The following is a 13,580-nucleotide window of genomic DNA, read 5'->3' on the forward strand; positions in this document are numbered from 1 at the left end:
TTAATTGGACTCGAATTGGATTAATCGGGGTCCAGTGAACTTCCGGATACTAGTGTACACATGAAAAAAAATTAGCTACTTAAATTTTATTTTCGCTTGCACCCATTTTCTCATGAAAGAAATTCACAAGACTTGCAAGTGAGACATTATTTAAGATTAAAAAAAAAACGCCGAATCACTTAAAAATTAACCCATGTTGTTGAAAAAACCAATTTCAATTTATTATCAAATTTAATTCTCTTTTTATTTGCAACTTTAGAAATGTCCTTATCCTATAACTGAAAAAAAATTATGTAACCGGAAAAAATGATGTCATTATCTTTTCAGCAAATGCAAGGTTATGTTCAGCATGTTAACCAGAACTATTCTCACTTACGCATGAACTTGGTCATACCACGAGATACTTTTAATGAATTTTGAACCCATATTGCAAGTAACATTAGTCAATTGAAACTAGCAAATCACTATTACATTATGATCATCGTGTTCTAATTAGAATTATTGAAAAGTCAAATTAAGATTAGTGGGAAGAAATGTTATTTTCTACACTGCATAAGATATTAATTTACAGCTTTTAAAAAATTTAGATCATTTACCATCAATTCGAGAATTCATAATTTTACATATAAGTAGTTTTACTATTAGTTTCAATTATACTTTATATTAGTTAGTTATTAGAAAAATAATTATGATAAAAATCACGACGACCAATTTTTCTGCGTCGCGGCATTGCCTGGATGTTGTACCCTAATATAGATGATTTGATGATGAATTAATTTGATCCATAAATGTTCATGCAAAACCCGTGGACATATCAACTCATCATGGGCATTGGATCATGCAACCAGTGGGTGGATTGACTGGATTCTACCAGAATATAGCTGTTTTAAAAAGAAACAGAATTTCAAAATCTAAAATTTGTGGAGATTATTATTAATGGACAGATTCTCCATTTATACGTATATGAATACATACATATATATAAATATTATATCATGATACTGTATATAAATTCCACGACCAATGAAACAGGGAGCTTAACTATAAGATTGGGACATATGTGTTTGTGTGTCCGTGCCACACTTTTTTTTTTCGCTGAATATTAATGTGTGTACGTACCACATTAATCCTAAAAAAACACAAGGCCGATGATATTAATTAGCTAGAATTATGCTTAGCCCATCATACTAACATAAGGCCACAATTTCTTTTTCCTTTCTCTCTCTCTCTCTCTATATATATATATGTGTGTGTGTGTTAGTTATACGATTGATTGATGATTACTGTTCGACCCCATCTCGAACAGATTAAGCCGAACCATGGGTGATCGACTCGGCCAGACTGTGGCCTCAGACTTGGAGGGCACCCTCCTTTTGTCAAGAAGTCCCTTCCCTTACTTCTTCCTCGTTGCCCTTGAAGCCGGGAGCCCTATAAGGGCACTTGCCCTCTTGCTCGCATTCCCTGTCATCCATGTCCTTAACTTGTTTCAGTCATGCGAGTCAATGGCCATCAAAATTTACATTTTCATTTCCTTCGCGGGGCTCAAGATCAGGGACATCGAGCTCGTCTCTAGGGCTGTGTTGCCCAAGTTCTATGCTGATGATGTGCACCCGGAGACATGGAGGGTCTTCAGCTCGTACGAGAAGCGTTACGTGATCAGTGTGTGTCCCAGGGTCATGCTCGAGCCATTTGCCAAGGCGTTTCTTGGGGCTGACAAGGTGATCGTGACTGACCTGGAGGTCTCGAGGTCGAGGAGAGCCACCGGGTTTGTTAAGAAACCTGGTGGGGTTTTGGTCGGATGGAGGAGAAGAGAAGCTCTAGAAGAGGAGTTTGGAGTGGAGGGACTGGACTTGGGGTTGGTAAATAATGATCAGTATGGTTGTGATTTCATGTCCATGTGTAAGGTAATTTATTTCGCAATCCATTTGTTTCACAATCAAATCCAATCATAGTGATCATATATGTTTAGGTGATTAAAAATTTCGGGTAAATTACACTTATGATCCAAAAAATTTTACAAAAATTTCAATATGGTATGAAAGTTTTTTTTGCTACTTGATGATACAAAATGTTTCAAAGTTGTTTCAATTTAGTACAAACCGTCATCTCGCTATTAACGCCGTCAAGCCGACGCTGAAGGTACAAAATTGTTTTTTGTGAGACGTTACATGATGGTGCAAAATGTTTTGAAGTTGTAACTTAATAGTACAAAATGTTTTACGTAAATTATATGATGGTGCAAAATTTACAGTCTTGTAAATGACGGCTTGACGGAGTTAATGGCGAGATGACGATTTGTACTACACTGAAACAACTTTGAAATATTTTGTACTATCAAGTAGCAAAAAAAAAATTGTACCATATTGAAATATTTGTAAAACTTTTTAGACCACTAGTACAATTTATCCAAAGATTTCAGATCCTTGCAATTAATAATTAATCACTCCTCATTTGAAGTATCCTAACGGTTAAAAGAACGTTTCCGTTAACTTTTAATTTGCTTGGGCTTTTGTCCCGTCTATCTACCGAAAAAAAAAGGACGTTTCTGTCTAATGAAAAGGTCTAAATTACAATTACCTTAAAAATTTATTTTACTGTAGTTTCAAAATAAATTACCTCAAATCTAATGCAATATTTGAGTATTAAGAAATTGTGCTCTCCACCCATCACTCCTTAATTTCTTTTCACGTCATTGTTATCTAGTCAAGTACATCCTGGATTGTATTGATCTATAGTTCCCATCTATAAATTCTTGATGACCAATGTTGATCGACTATGTCGTATTTATCATAGAGCTTCTAATTTCTATCAAGAACGCTGGGTGATTATTTATTAATTTATTTTTAAAGGAATCATACATGATATCAAGGGCAACTAACTGGGAGCCATTGCCAAGAAACAAGTTCCATAGCAGGGTGATATTCCACGACGGGCGGCTGGTCCAAAGGCCAACCCCTTCGACTGCCGTCCTGATCTTCCTATGGTTGCCAATCGGAGTGCTCCTCTCCATCCTACGGATCTACCTTATCATTTGCTTGCCCCATCGAATACACCTCCTCGGATGCAGGCTCCTTGGCATAAGAATCATGAGCAGAGGTAGGCTGGAGGCTCATCAACAACCATTGCATAGTGGTGGCCGACGCAGTGTCCTGTTTGTATGCAACCATCGCACTGTCCAAGATCCCATTGCACTGTCGATCGTGCTGGGGAGGAAGGTGACGGCTGTAACATATGGTATAAGCCGGTTCTCGGAGCTGATCTCGCCTATCAGGACCGTTTCCTTACTGAGGGAGAGGGACAAGGATGCAGGTTATAAATTGTCATTAGTATGTTCATGTTATTGTGCTTCATTAATTCACAAGAGTTTTAATTCCTCCAAAAATCATCAACTTCCACAGTTTTTCCAAATATATCAAGAACTTTGTTTTTTCTCATAAAAATACACGAACTACTGGATGTCGTTCCAAATATAGCATTCATCCATAAATCCATTAATTTTGGTGACGTGGCAAGTAACGACGTGACGTGACAAACGACATCCCACATGGCAATTACATAAAACTTGTTACATAGTTTTATGTAACAGGCCGATTCGGCTAGAGGCTCCCCCGCCAGCCGTCCCCGTGGATCGTCGACCCATCAAGCAAGGTGGCTGAACTTCCCGACCGATCTGTCTCCCAATCCTCTCTCTTTGTTTCTTTTTTTTAAGGAAAATAAAGGGAGAGGAGGGGGCCGACCCAGTCGGGGGCTTCCCCACCAGCCCTCGACCCCTCAGGCGAGTTGCCCGAGTCCGACCACCTCACCTAAGGGGTCAACGACCGGCAAGGGGCTTCCCAGTCGGTCTGCCTCGGTCCCAATTTGGTCTTCCTCCTGAAAAAAGAAAATAATTAAAAAACACAAAACGAATTTTACGTACTTGCCACTTGGGTTTGGTTTGCCATGTCACTCGTCATTACTTGCCATGTCACCAAAATTGACGGATTTATGAACGGATGCTATATTTGGAACAATGTCCAATAGTGCATGTATTTTTATGAGAAAAACAAAGTTCGCAATATATTTAAGAAAAACATGAAAGTTGATGATTTTTGAAATAATTTACCCATCCACAAAATTACCCCTATTTATATATTATGTAAACTTGACAACGCCATAGTAAATTGGGGTATAATAGTAAATCTATTACTAATACATAGATTAACATGTTATATAACAATTAAATAATAATACATATTATTGTAATTAATAATAACAAATATGAAATGAAAAAAATTACTAATTCAAAATCACTTTACACGAAAATTATATATTATATAAACTTGACAATGCCATAATAAATGGGGTATAATAGTAAATCTATTATCAATACATAGATTAATATGCTATATGAAAATCAAATAATAATACATATTATTTTAATTAATAATAACAAATATGAAATAAAAAATACTAATTCAAATCACTTTACACGAAAATTACGAATATTTATAATTATATAAATAAATAATTATAATAATCTATATTATATAAAATTGACAACGCCATAACGAATAGGGGTATAATAGTAAATCTCTTATGAATACATAAATTAATGTTATATAAATAAATAGTTATAATAATAATACATATTATTGTAATTCGTAATAGCATATTAAAAATACTTATAATTATATAAATAAAAATTAAATAATAAGACATATTAGAGTAATTAGTAATAGGTTGAAAATGAAGAAAATATTGAAAGCAGTAATAAGAAAAATTCAAATCACATACCATCATTTTAATACCAAATAAAATATAGTAAAATTTAAAAAAATATTAATCTTCACCTCTCAATAATAATAAATTGGTTATACGTTAAACTCCACTAATTATTTGCATTAGATAGGCTTATAATATTATTTTACCATCAATGTCATAATCTAAATTTTACCTCCAATATAACGTCATCAATTGATAAAGGATCATTTCATCTAATAGTATACAAATCCACAAAATTTAATTTATGTAATGCTAGAAGAATAATGTACAAGGAAATACTAAAACTATGTACAAGTAAACCATAGTATTCAGAAGCCTAATTGGACACCGGATAATCCAGTCGATTCGGATAAGCCCACTAAGATATAAAGCTCTTTTAGCGTGAATTTTATGCATTCACAAGACCTCAAACTCGAGACCTTACTTAAGCGGAACAAGCGCTGAATCGCTTGAACCAACTCACATTGGTATTAATTCTCATTCTTTTATCAAATAGAAACTAAAGTTTTGAATTTTTAGGAGTTAAAATTATTTTCATAAATATGAGATTGATAATTTAAATGATGTATATAAATTTATTACATAAATTTTTTATTTATGAATTGAATAAAAAAATAAACATTTTGCATATATCAATAAAAAATATAAATTCATATTCTTTATTATTTTCATATTTAACTTCTTACTATAAAATTTTCACAAAAACAGTGCAATGCGTTGGTTCAACAACCTTATATATATGTGTGTATATATATATATTGTATTGAACAAGTCATATAAATGCAGTTGGTATAATAATATTTTCCTCGCGATTCAGTAACAATGAAGAAGCTACTCGAGGAAGGGGATGTGGTCGTCTTTCCCGAGGGGACGACGTGCCGCGAGCCCTTCCTCCTCAGGTTCAGTGCACTCTTTGCCGAGCTCAGCGACAGGATAGTGCCCGTTGCCATCAACACCAAGCTGAGCATGTTCCATGGGACGACAGCCAGAGGGCACAAGATGCTAGACCCATACTTCATGCTCATGAATCCGATGCCGTGCTGCGAGGTCACGTTCTTGGACCAGCTGCCCCCAGATCTCACCTGCATCAGTGGCGGGAGGTCCGCTATCGAAGTAGCCAACAATGTGCAGAGAGCGGTGGCTGCAGTTCTACGCTTCGAGTGCACTACATTGACCCGTAGGGAAAAGTATTATGCACTTGCAGGGACGGACGGCCGTGTTACTTCAAGGAAGCAAAAGTCTTAATTAGATTGTCTCGAGTGCATACGATATATCTACCTTTATTTGTGTTATGCATGGAATTTGTTTAATAAATGTACCGGTAAGGAAGCATCTCATACTTAAGTGCAAACTGACCGTCGATTGGAATTATATAGCTAGTCTCATTGGACTAAGGTTATCTATAATTTCATCGGTCATAGTGTTATCTTTTTTAATTTGTTCGGATAATACAACGAGTGGAAGCTAGTCATAAACAGTCGAAAAATTATACTGAGATGTATCGAATATCATAGACCCTTTAATTGGCATAAAATGTTCTAAAACAATAAAATAACCAATTAAAAAAAAAGTCCTATCCTACAAGTACTAAATTAAAGTGCAAGAAAAGGTGCACGTAATCTTCATGAAAAAAAAAAATTCATGAAAAAAAGGGGAAAAAAAAAACTTCCGTTACTAGGAAATTAGCCAATTATCCTAGTACACCATGCACGCGTTAGTTCGTAAGTAAACTAAGACTAACAATATCAACCTAGGTTGATTTAGACAATTCAGTTTTTTTTTTTATAAATAAGTTATTATATTCAAATCTTGTGGATGACGAAAACTTCATAAATAGGAGAGATATTGCTTAGTGAGTTAATCAAACTCATAATTGAATTTTTCGGATCAATAGAGATTTCAGGTGTTCAGATGAAGCACATAGAAAAAGGTACGACTAAAATGGCGCAATCGCCAGGGTTTTTTGGATTTTAGCAAAGACTAACTAATATAATCCCTGCGTCAGGTCACCTTTTCCTTGCATGTTGATAAGTTCTCGGCAGTCCAAATTCTTCAGCTCCTCTCTCCAATATTAAGAAAATTAATTGTAATTACAATAATAATATAGATATATGTTAATAAGTGCATAAAAGAACTCGCGGTATACCCGTTTTAATTCATGAAAATTAAGTGATTATAAAAGTACCAATATTGATGACCCAAATATCACATTTTTTTCTCACCGAAGAAAATAATAACATGTTTTTTTGTCTTTATCTTTTAGTGTGACTGCTAATAAATATCGAAAGTATCGTCGATTTGGACAAGCCGTGTCAATTATAGTGATTACAAATGCATCTCCAACGCCCCAACCGCGACCAGTTCACATTAATCTCTAAAGTGACAAATCACCTCTGGCATTTGATGCCCTCTAATTATTAAATGATGATGTCCTTTTCATTTATTGGCCAACCATATATTGTATACCGATCATACAATATTCTTTTCCTTGATCAAGGAAAGCTACGAAGGAACTACTGAACTAGTGAAATTCCACTGGAATGCGGGGGAAAAAAAAATTCGTATTTTTTTTATTTTTTTAAATCATCTTCAAAACTTATTTATTTATTTTTTTAATTCTTTATGTTAAATCATGTGAAAATTCATGGAATACAGCAGGATTATTATATGTAAAATATGCAATAAATAAAAATTTTAATAAGGAGTTAAAAGGAGATCAAGAGTTTTTGTATTACACCTTCTTCGTGATCGTAAAATAAATAAATAAATAAAAGGATTCGAATAAGATAGAGAGAGAAAGCCCATGGACCAGGATATTCAATTTTTTTCCATTCTTGGGATTTAGGCCCAAGAAATAAGAACGGCCCATTGAAGATTGAAAATTATTTAAGAGAACAAATGATGATAAATAATTAAAATCCGTAATAACCCGCCGGCGTTTCTACATCGGCCGAAGTCTCGTGTCCAGCTTCGCCGCCAACTGGTCCGCCCTTCGCCGGAACACAGTCGGACCCTTCTACGGAAGTGAGCTGCTCTTTCATTTGGTACGCTGTTCCTCAGCTCTCCTGTTGCCAAAAGACGAATATTTGAAACTTAAAAAGTGTTGCCCGAGTTGTCTTTTTTGCACGGTGGTTATGGAATGAGCATTTCTCTTGATGAGGAACGCGCCCCACCTGTTTGATGATATGGTTCTACGAGGTTGTTTTGCTGAGAAACGAGGTTTTCTTTTCGCTAATTAAGTAATTTGTAAAGGGTAGTTGCTCTTTAGAGCACTTTATGCTTGGCGTTTCTGCCACAGCAAGCATCGGGTGGAGCTGCAGATAATTGGTTTGATAAATTTTTCAATGAGAGAATTGGTGATTTAGTTTCTTTTAATTGATTTGGAAAGAACCAAAGTAAAGATTGGATGTCAAGGAGCGGTCTTATACTGAACTGGGCAAATATTTTGATCCAGAGGACATTATTTTTGTGTTTCTTATTTTTTTCTAATCATTATTTATAGTTTATTTTCTTGAATTTGCTCGTGGATTCAAGCATCCCTTTGGTATGATAAACTGCAGCATCTTTTGAAATATGGGAAGAGCTTCGAGAGATAAAAGGGTAAGAGTCTCATTCTGCTAGAGCATCTTACCTCCTTTTTTGCTTTTGTTCGAAACATCTTACCTCCATTTGATGATATCTTATAGCAACTCGTGTCATAATGATTGGTTGCCTCTTTTGCAGGATATATACTATAGGAAAGCAAAAGAAGAAGGCTGGCGTGCTCGAAGTGCTTTCAAGCTCCTTCAGATAGATGAAGAGTTCAACATTTTTGAAGGTGACTCTGCATCTCAAAATAGATACTTCACACATCTTTTCCATGATTAGAAAGGTAGCGAGTTTCATTTTGTGGTCAGTCTGCTTGGTATACTTCTATAGGATGTCGAAGAGAATATTGTCCAAAAACTCGGCTTAGACAGACTTGGCTTTTGTTCAATGTCTGAATAGCAAAAGAAAGGTTAGATTCTTTGATGGAAATGACATTGGATTGGGGTAAGAAGAAGTACTTATTATTTACTAAAATGTTATTGGAAGAAACGTGTTAATTTATGCACTTTATCTGCAGCTCCATAATTTTGCATGCTGTGAAGTGATTATGCCTTGAGGATTGATCTTTGCTCTTTTGCAAAATATTGGATGTGCAGGAGTGAAGCGAGTGGTAGATTTATGTGCTGCTCCAGGCAGTTGGAGTCAGGTACCATTCATGTGGTATGATGATTATGCTGCCATTTGATTGCTCAAGTGCTTTCACTTATCTGGAGCTTGCATAATGCATATTCTTAGTAGAAGTAGTCGTTTGACTTAATTATTGAACTCAGAGGACAAAAAGTTGCTGCTCAAGTATCTGTAAACTCAATTTCAGAAGTTATTGTGCTATTCATGTGAACAGGTTTCATTATGTCATGGAGTCTATTATTGAATCTGTATATCTGAGTTAGGTCTTAATCATTTCTTCATTGCAAGTGAGGTAACATTTAAGTTCATCTGAATATAATTTATTGTACTATCTATGAGAATGGAGCGACAGGAGTTCATTCTGGTTGTTTTGATGAAAGGTCAATATTAGCATCCATTTGGGGAGATAAAGAGAGAGAGAGCAATGTCGGGAGAGCTTCATGAAAAAATGATTGGAACCCTTTGACAGTGCTCTACCATGCTGAAAGCTCGATTCCAATGATATTTCCTTTTTGTCCATCTTAACTTTCGAGCTTCTTGTGATGGTTATGTGTATGTTGCCGTCTAGAATCTAGAGACATTGACTAGCCTATGACTTGTGCTTCCTATTTGTAGGTTTTGAGTCGAAAACTGTATCTTCCAGCAAAGCTTGCCCCGGATGCAAGGTAACATACTTGATGGGGGTTTTACTTGTTTGAACTCTCCCAACACCAAGATTGCTGTTTTCATCCTTGCTTATAAGTTCCACTTATCTTTTTCTGTAAATGTTGCAGAGAAAGTGATCTTCCGCTTATTGTGGCAATAGACCTGCAGCCGATGGCTCCAATTGAGGGAGTTATACAAGTTCAGGGTGACATAACAAATGCCCGAACAGCAGAAGTGGTAAGGGACGTCTATTCAACTTGCTTAGATACTGCTAAAAATATAGGAACATGTGAGTGGAGTGTTCAAAATATGCTAAACCATGAAAAATGATGGCAGATTGTGTGTATGTCCTAAAAGAAATTTCCTGCTTTTGCCTCAAATGGATGTAGGGCTTTTAGAGCACATAAATGATCTTTCAAACCTATCACTTCAGAGACCAAGATGTTTCTTGGGCAGTTTTATGTAGCATCTGTGTTCTATTAGCTCTTGTGATGTAAATTATTAATTACTGTGTCACTAGAGTCTAGAAGATGCTTCATGTTTTATGATTAAATCTCTTCAAGTAAGAAGCAATATTCTAGATTTACCTATACAATCCAAATGTTTACATAAGGGATTTGATCATCTGTTTTTTTTTTCCTTTTTTGGTTGTTCTTGGGAAGTTAGTTTAACTAACTTCTTAACTTTTTCTTTTTTTTCATATCAAATTTGTCAAATCTATGTTTAGATCCTACATTTATTTGTTCATGATGAACAATATGCATAACGAACTTTTCTATTTCTTGTATGAGAAGGAAATCCTTTCACAATATAAAGAATGTATTAGCCTTCATTTTATATTAAGTTTGGCGTGATCAAAATTTTCTTTTTCATTATAGAAGAATTGCCAATACCGCCATTTTCACCTGTTGTCTGCCCTCTCTTGTCAGGTGATCAGACATTTTGATGGTTGCAAAGCTGACTTAGTTGTATGTGACGGTGCTCCTGATGGTACGATGATGAGTGTGGGCTCTCTGCCAAGTTTCATGGTTCTTCTAGTTTCTCTGTAAAAGATTTTTCATTTTTCTTAAGGTGATTTTCCCTTTGTTGATTTGCAGTCACTGGTCTTCATGACATGGATGAGTTTGTTCAGTCACAACTAATACTAGCAGTAAGTATTCGAGTCCTTGCGTAGAGAAACATTATTTTCTTTTCAGTTAAAACTGTTCTTAGCAATTTCTGGTTAAATTCTCCTGCAGAACTTTTTTGGATCTACTTACCATGAATGTTGTGGCATCCCTATATCTCGTTTGACCCGAATCAAAATGTTTTATAAATCTCAAATTTAGTATGTCCAAGACACTCTCCAAAAAATTAAAGTAACATGTAGAACTTGGGTTAGGACATTTGACAGAAAAGATCGGCTTGATCAGTTAAGCTAGATTAAAGCTGAGCCATCTGTAATAATTGATATGGTACTTATTTCTTCTGTTAGAGAAAATTATAGTTTTACCTACAAAAGGGGAGTTCTTGAGAGAGTTATTCCTGGGAAAGTTGAAGGATGTACATGTGGTAGAACCATGACAGTTCCATTTACCAACCCTAATCTGTTACAATTTTCAAAGAAATTAGCTTCAAGGGCTATTTTGCTGGAGACTTTAAATTGTGAGATAATTAAGCCTCGTCTACTTCTTGATATATTTTTACTTGTCTGTTAGTCTAAATGTATGATTGTCATTAATCCTAAATCCTAATTTCACCAGGTAGCAGATCCCCAATTTCTATGTTTAACTTAACCAATCAGATTGGGTCGACTTAACTCAGTATAGCTCTCCGTTTCTTTCGTTGTCTCTCTGCCTTGCTGTGTTTCAGGGATTGACCATTGTCACTCATGTACTTAAAGAAGGGGGAAAATTTATTGCCAAAATATTTCGAGGGAAAGATACAGGTCTCCTCTACTGCCAGGTATGATAAGTTCCTGGACTCGTGTTGTAAATTTTCTTTGCCATTCTTTATATTGTTACAAAATTCCAGCAGTGACTTGGAAACAATCACTGAAAGAGATTATATTTCGCCTTCACATATAGAGTCTTCTGCTTTTCTTTAGTATCTTATTGCAATATCACTAAGGCGAAGGATGCCATGTCTTTTTCCTTTTCTGGTTAAATTATCCACATACTCAGGAACTGTCTTTTCAAAATCATTTTCTCTTCTTTGAGACGAGTTATAATTTGCCACTTATGCATGGTTGTTGATATGTTTATCTCATGAAGTGCCTTTGTTTCCTTCCTCCCCCCCTCCCGCAGCTGAAGTTATTTTTCCCTGTTGTCACATTTGCAAAACCGAAGAGCAGTCGCAATTCTAGTATAGGTAAACTGTCTTATCTGAACCAGAATATTTTCACAATTTGACTGTAGGATCACATTTTTTGCGTGATATGGTCATCAAGAATTTAAATATCTATCTTGTGAGAATATTAGTACTTTCTGACAAAACCTAATAGAGTATGACAGACAAGAAATGGGGCCTCATTCAAAAGATGAAGAAACTGGGAATGCAAAAGAAAGATCGCCCAGTTGAAAATTTATCAATACTTCTTAAGCTAGAATACTGTACAAAGTACTAACAAAACATATGACTTTGAAGCCCATATATATGAAACCTTGGAAAGTGCTTCGGTTTTACTTTGTTCCATGTAATTGAATTAATGGAAGTAATGGCAATTTTTGGCAATTATGGTCAATGCTGAAAAAGAAGTTTATCTCTGAAGTTACTAACCATTTTTTTCTTTTTGCTCTTTACTTATAGAGGCATTTGCTGTGTGTGAAAATTATTCTCCTCCTGAAGGGTTTAACCCGAAGGACTTGCATCGCCTTCTGGAAAAGGTGGGGAGCCCCTCTGGAGTGGATGATCTAGGTAAATATGTTTGTGTTTATTAAATATAAGATCTTTTTTATTACAATACTCTCCCTTAAAAATATGAATGTTTAAGTCTAGCATGATATCGACCAAAATTGCTTCCTACTCGGGTAATTGACTCGAGCTTAATGTCCTTAAGAGTTGTGTAGCAGTTAATAATTTTATGCCATACATTTGAAGTGTGAATTATTGATTCTTAGGCGAAACTAATCGTCCCATCTATAGAATGTAAGCTTTATATAAAGGTTTAACCTTGGAACAAGAGTGAATTGGTCCCACCTGCCTCTTATCTTTTCACCTGTCTGTTTTTCGTCCGCTGTATACTGGTAATTACGATAGTGGTAGATTGTTTCAAGTTGTTTTAGAGTGTAATTCTCTTCAATTTGGAGTAACATCATTACTCGTTTTCTGCTGGATTTTTTAAGACTGCAGCAGCGGGTGGCTGGAAGGCCCAAACAAGGTGTATATACCATTCCTAGCATGTGGTGATCTTAGTGGGTACGACTCAGATCGATCGTATCCTCTACCAAAACTCCCCGACGGTACCTACAAGAGCTTGGATCCTGTTCAGCCCCCAATCGCTCCTCCTTACAAGAGAGCTCTCGAGCTGAAGAAAGCTTCGTGCCACGGCATCCAGGATCTCGACGGCCTCTCCTTGGATTCTTCTTGATCATTGATTGTTGTTCTTCTCAAGCATTTTCTCTTGCTTCTTTTTCTTCGCAAAATCCAAGAAATGAATCGTTGGACCTGTCAGAAATTAAATAATGGTAGACAACGTTTGCTGTGAATGTTGGAAGCTTTTGTCCTGCTCTTTGTTTTGTGTAAAAGCTATTAATCATTGTGCCTATAGTTCTTCTAGGAATCGCATGTGTGCCTCCTCCTTTCACCCGAATTGATTTCGATTCGGTTAAATCTTCCACAATGCATTCGTGTATAGCTTTCTGACATCAATATCAGCGTTTAGCTTACGAAAATATGTTGAGTTCGGGCTCGAGTCTCTTCCGGGTTCAGGTCATGTTGTCCTGCAGTTGTTTCATAATTTAATGGAGAACTCCGGAAAC

The 13,580-nt window shown here is 35.8% G+C and overlaps 2 protein-coding genes across 5 annotated transcripts; both read left to right on the plus strand.

The window, feature by feature from the left end:
• Positions 1 to 1,190: 1,190 nt before the first annotated feature.
• Positions 1,191 to 6,250, plus strand: LOC116208147 (glycerol-3-phosphate 2-O-acyltransferase 6-like). The gene is made up of 3 exons (XM_031541410.1): positions 1,191 to 1,904; positions 2,850 to 3,309; positions 5,579 to 6,250. Exons 1-3 carry the CDS (start codon positions 1,320 to 1,322, stop codon positions 6,004 to 6,006), a joined length of 1,473 nt encoding a protein of 490 aa, XP_031397270.1. The 5' UTR covers positions 1,191 to 1,319; the 3' UTR covers positions 6,007 to 6,250.
• Positions 6,251 to 7,673: 1,423 nt separating this feature from the next.
• LOC116208148 (putative tRNA (cytidine(32)/guanosine(34)-2'-O)-methyltransferase) lies at positions 7,674 to 13,377 on the plus strand. 4 transcript variants are annotated; one of them, XM_031541413.1, is made up of 12 exons: positions 7,674 to 7,805; positions 8,264 to 8,361; positions 8,485 to 8,578; positions 8,946 to 8,995; positions 9,592 to 9,641; positions 9,750 to 9,858; positions 10,551 to 10,611; positions 10,719 to 10,771; positions 11,473 to 11,565; positions 11,907 to 11,970; positions 12,409 to 12,516; positions 12,945 to 13,377. In XM_031541413.1, the coding sequence occupies exons 2-12, from the start codon at positions 8,335 to 8,337 to the stop codon at positions 13,187 to 13,189; spliced, it is 954 nt and encodes a 317-aa protein (XP_031397273.1). In that variant the 5' UTR covers positions 7,674 to 7,805; positions 8,264 to 8,334; the 3' UTR covers positions 13,190 to 13,377. The 4 variants fall into 4 exon arrangements, with proteins under 4 accessions (XP_031397273.1, XP_031397272.1, XP_031397274.1 ...); XM_031541412.1 differs by having other exon boundaries at positions 8,296 to 8,361; XM_031541414.1 differs by having other exon boundaries at positions 8,322 to 8,361; positions 8,946 to 9,009.
• The last annotated feature ends 203 nt before the right edge of the window (positions 13,378 to 13,580 follow it).

Source organism: Punica granatum, chromosome 5 (assembly GCF_007655135.1).
Source record: "Punica granatum isolate Tunisia-2019 chromosome 5, ASM765513v2, whole genome shotgun sequence".
NCBI classification, from domain to species: Eukaryota; Viridiplantae; Streptophyta; class Magnoliopsida; order Myrtales; family Lythraceae; genus Punica; species Punica granatum.

Coding starts and splice junctions, on each gene's coding strand:
- LOC116208147 (XM_031541410.1), top strand. CDS start 1,320: ATGGGTGATCGACTCGGCCAGACTGTGGCCTCAGACTTGGAGGGCACC. Junction 1,905..2,849: donor ATTTCATGTCCATGTGTAAG/GTAATTTATTTC, acceptor TTATTTTTAAAG/GAATCATACATGATATCAAG. Junction 3,310..5,578: donor GGAGAGGGACAAGGATGCAG/GTTATAAATTGT, acceptor CTCGCGATTCAG/TAACAATGAAGAAGCTACTC.
- LOC116208148 (XM_031541413.1), top strand. CDS start 8,335: ATGGGAAGAGCTTCGAGAGATAAAAGG. Junction 8,579..8,945: donor AGAGTTCAACATTTTTGAAG/GTGACTCTGCAT, acceptor TTGGATGTGCAG/GAGTGAAGCGAGTGGTAGAT. Junction 10,772..11,472: donor AGTCACAACTAATACTAGCA/GTAAGTATTCGA, acceptor GCTGTGTTTCAG/GGATTGACCATTGTCACTCA.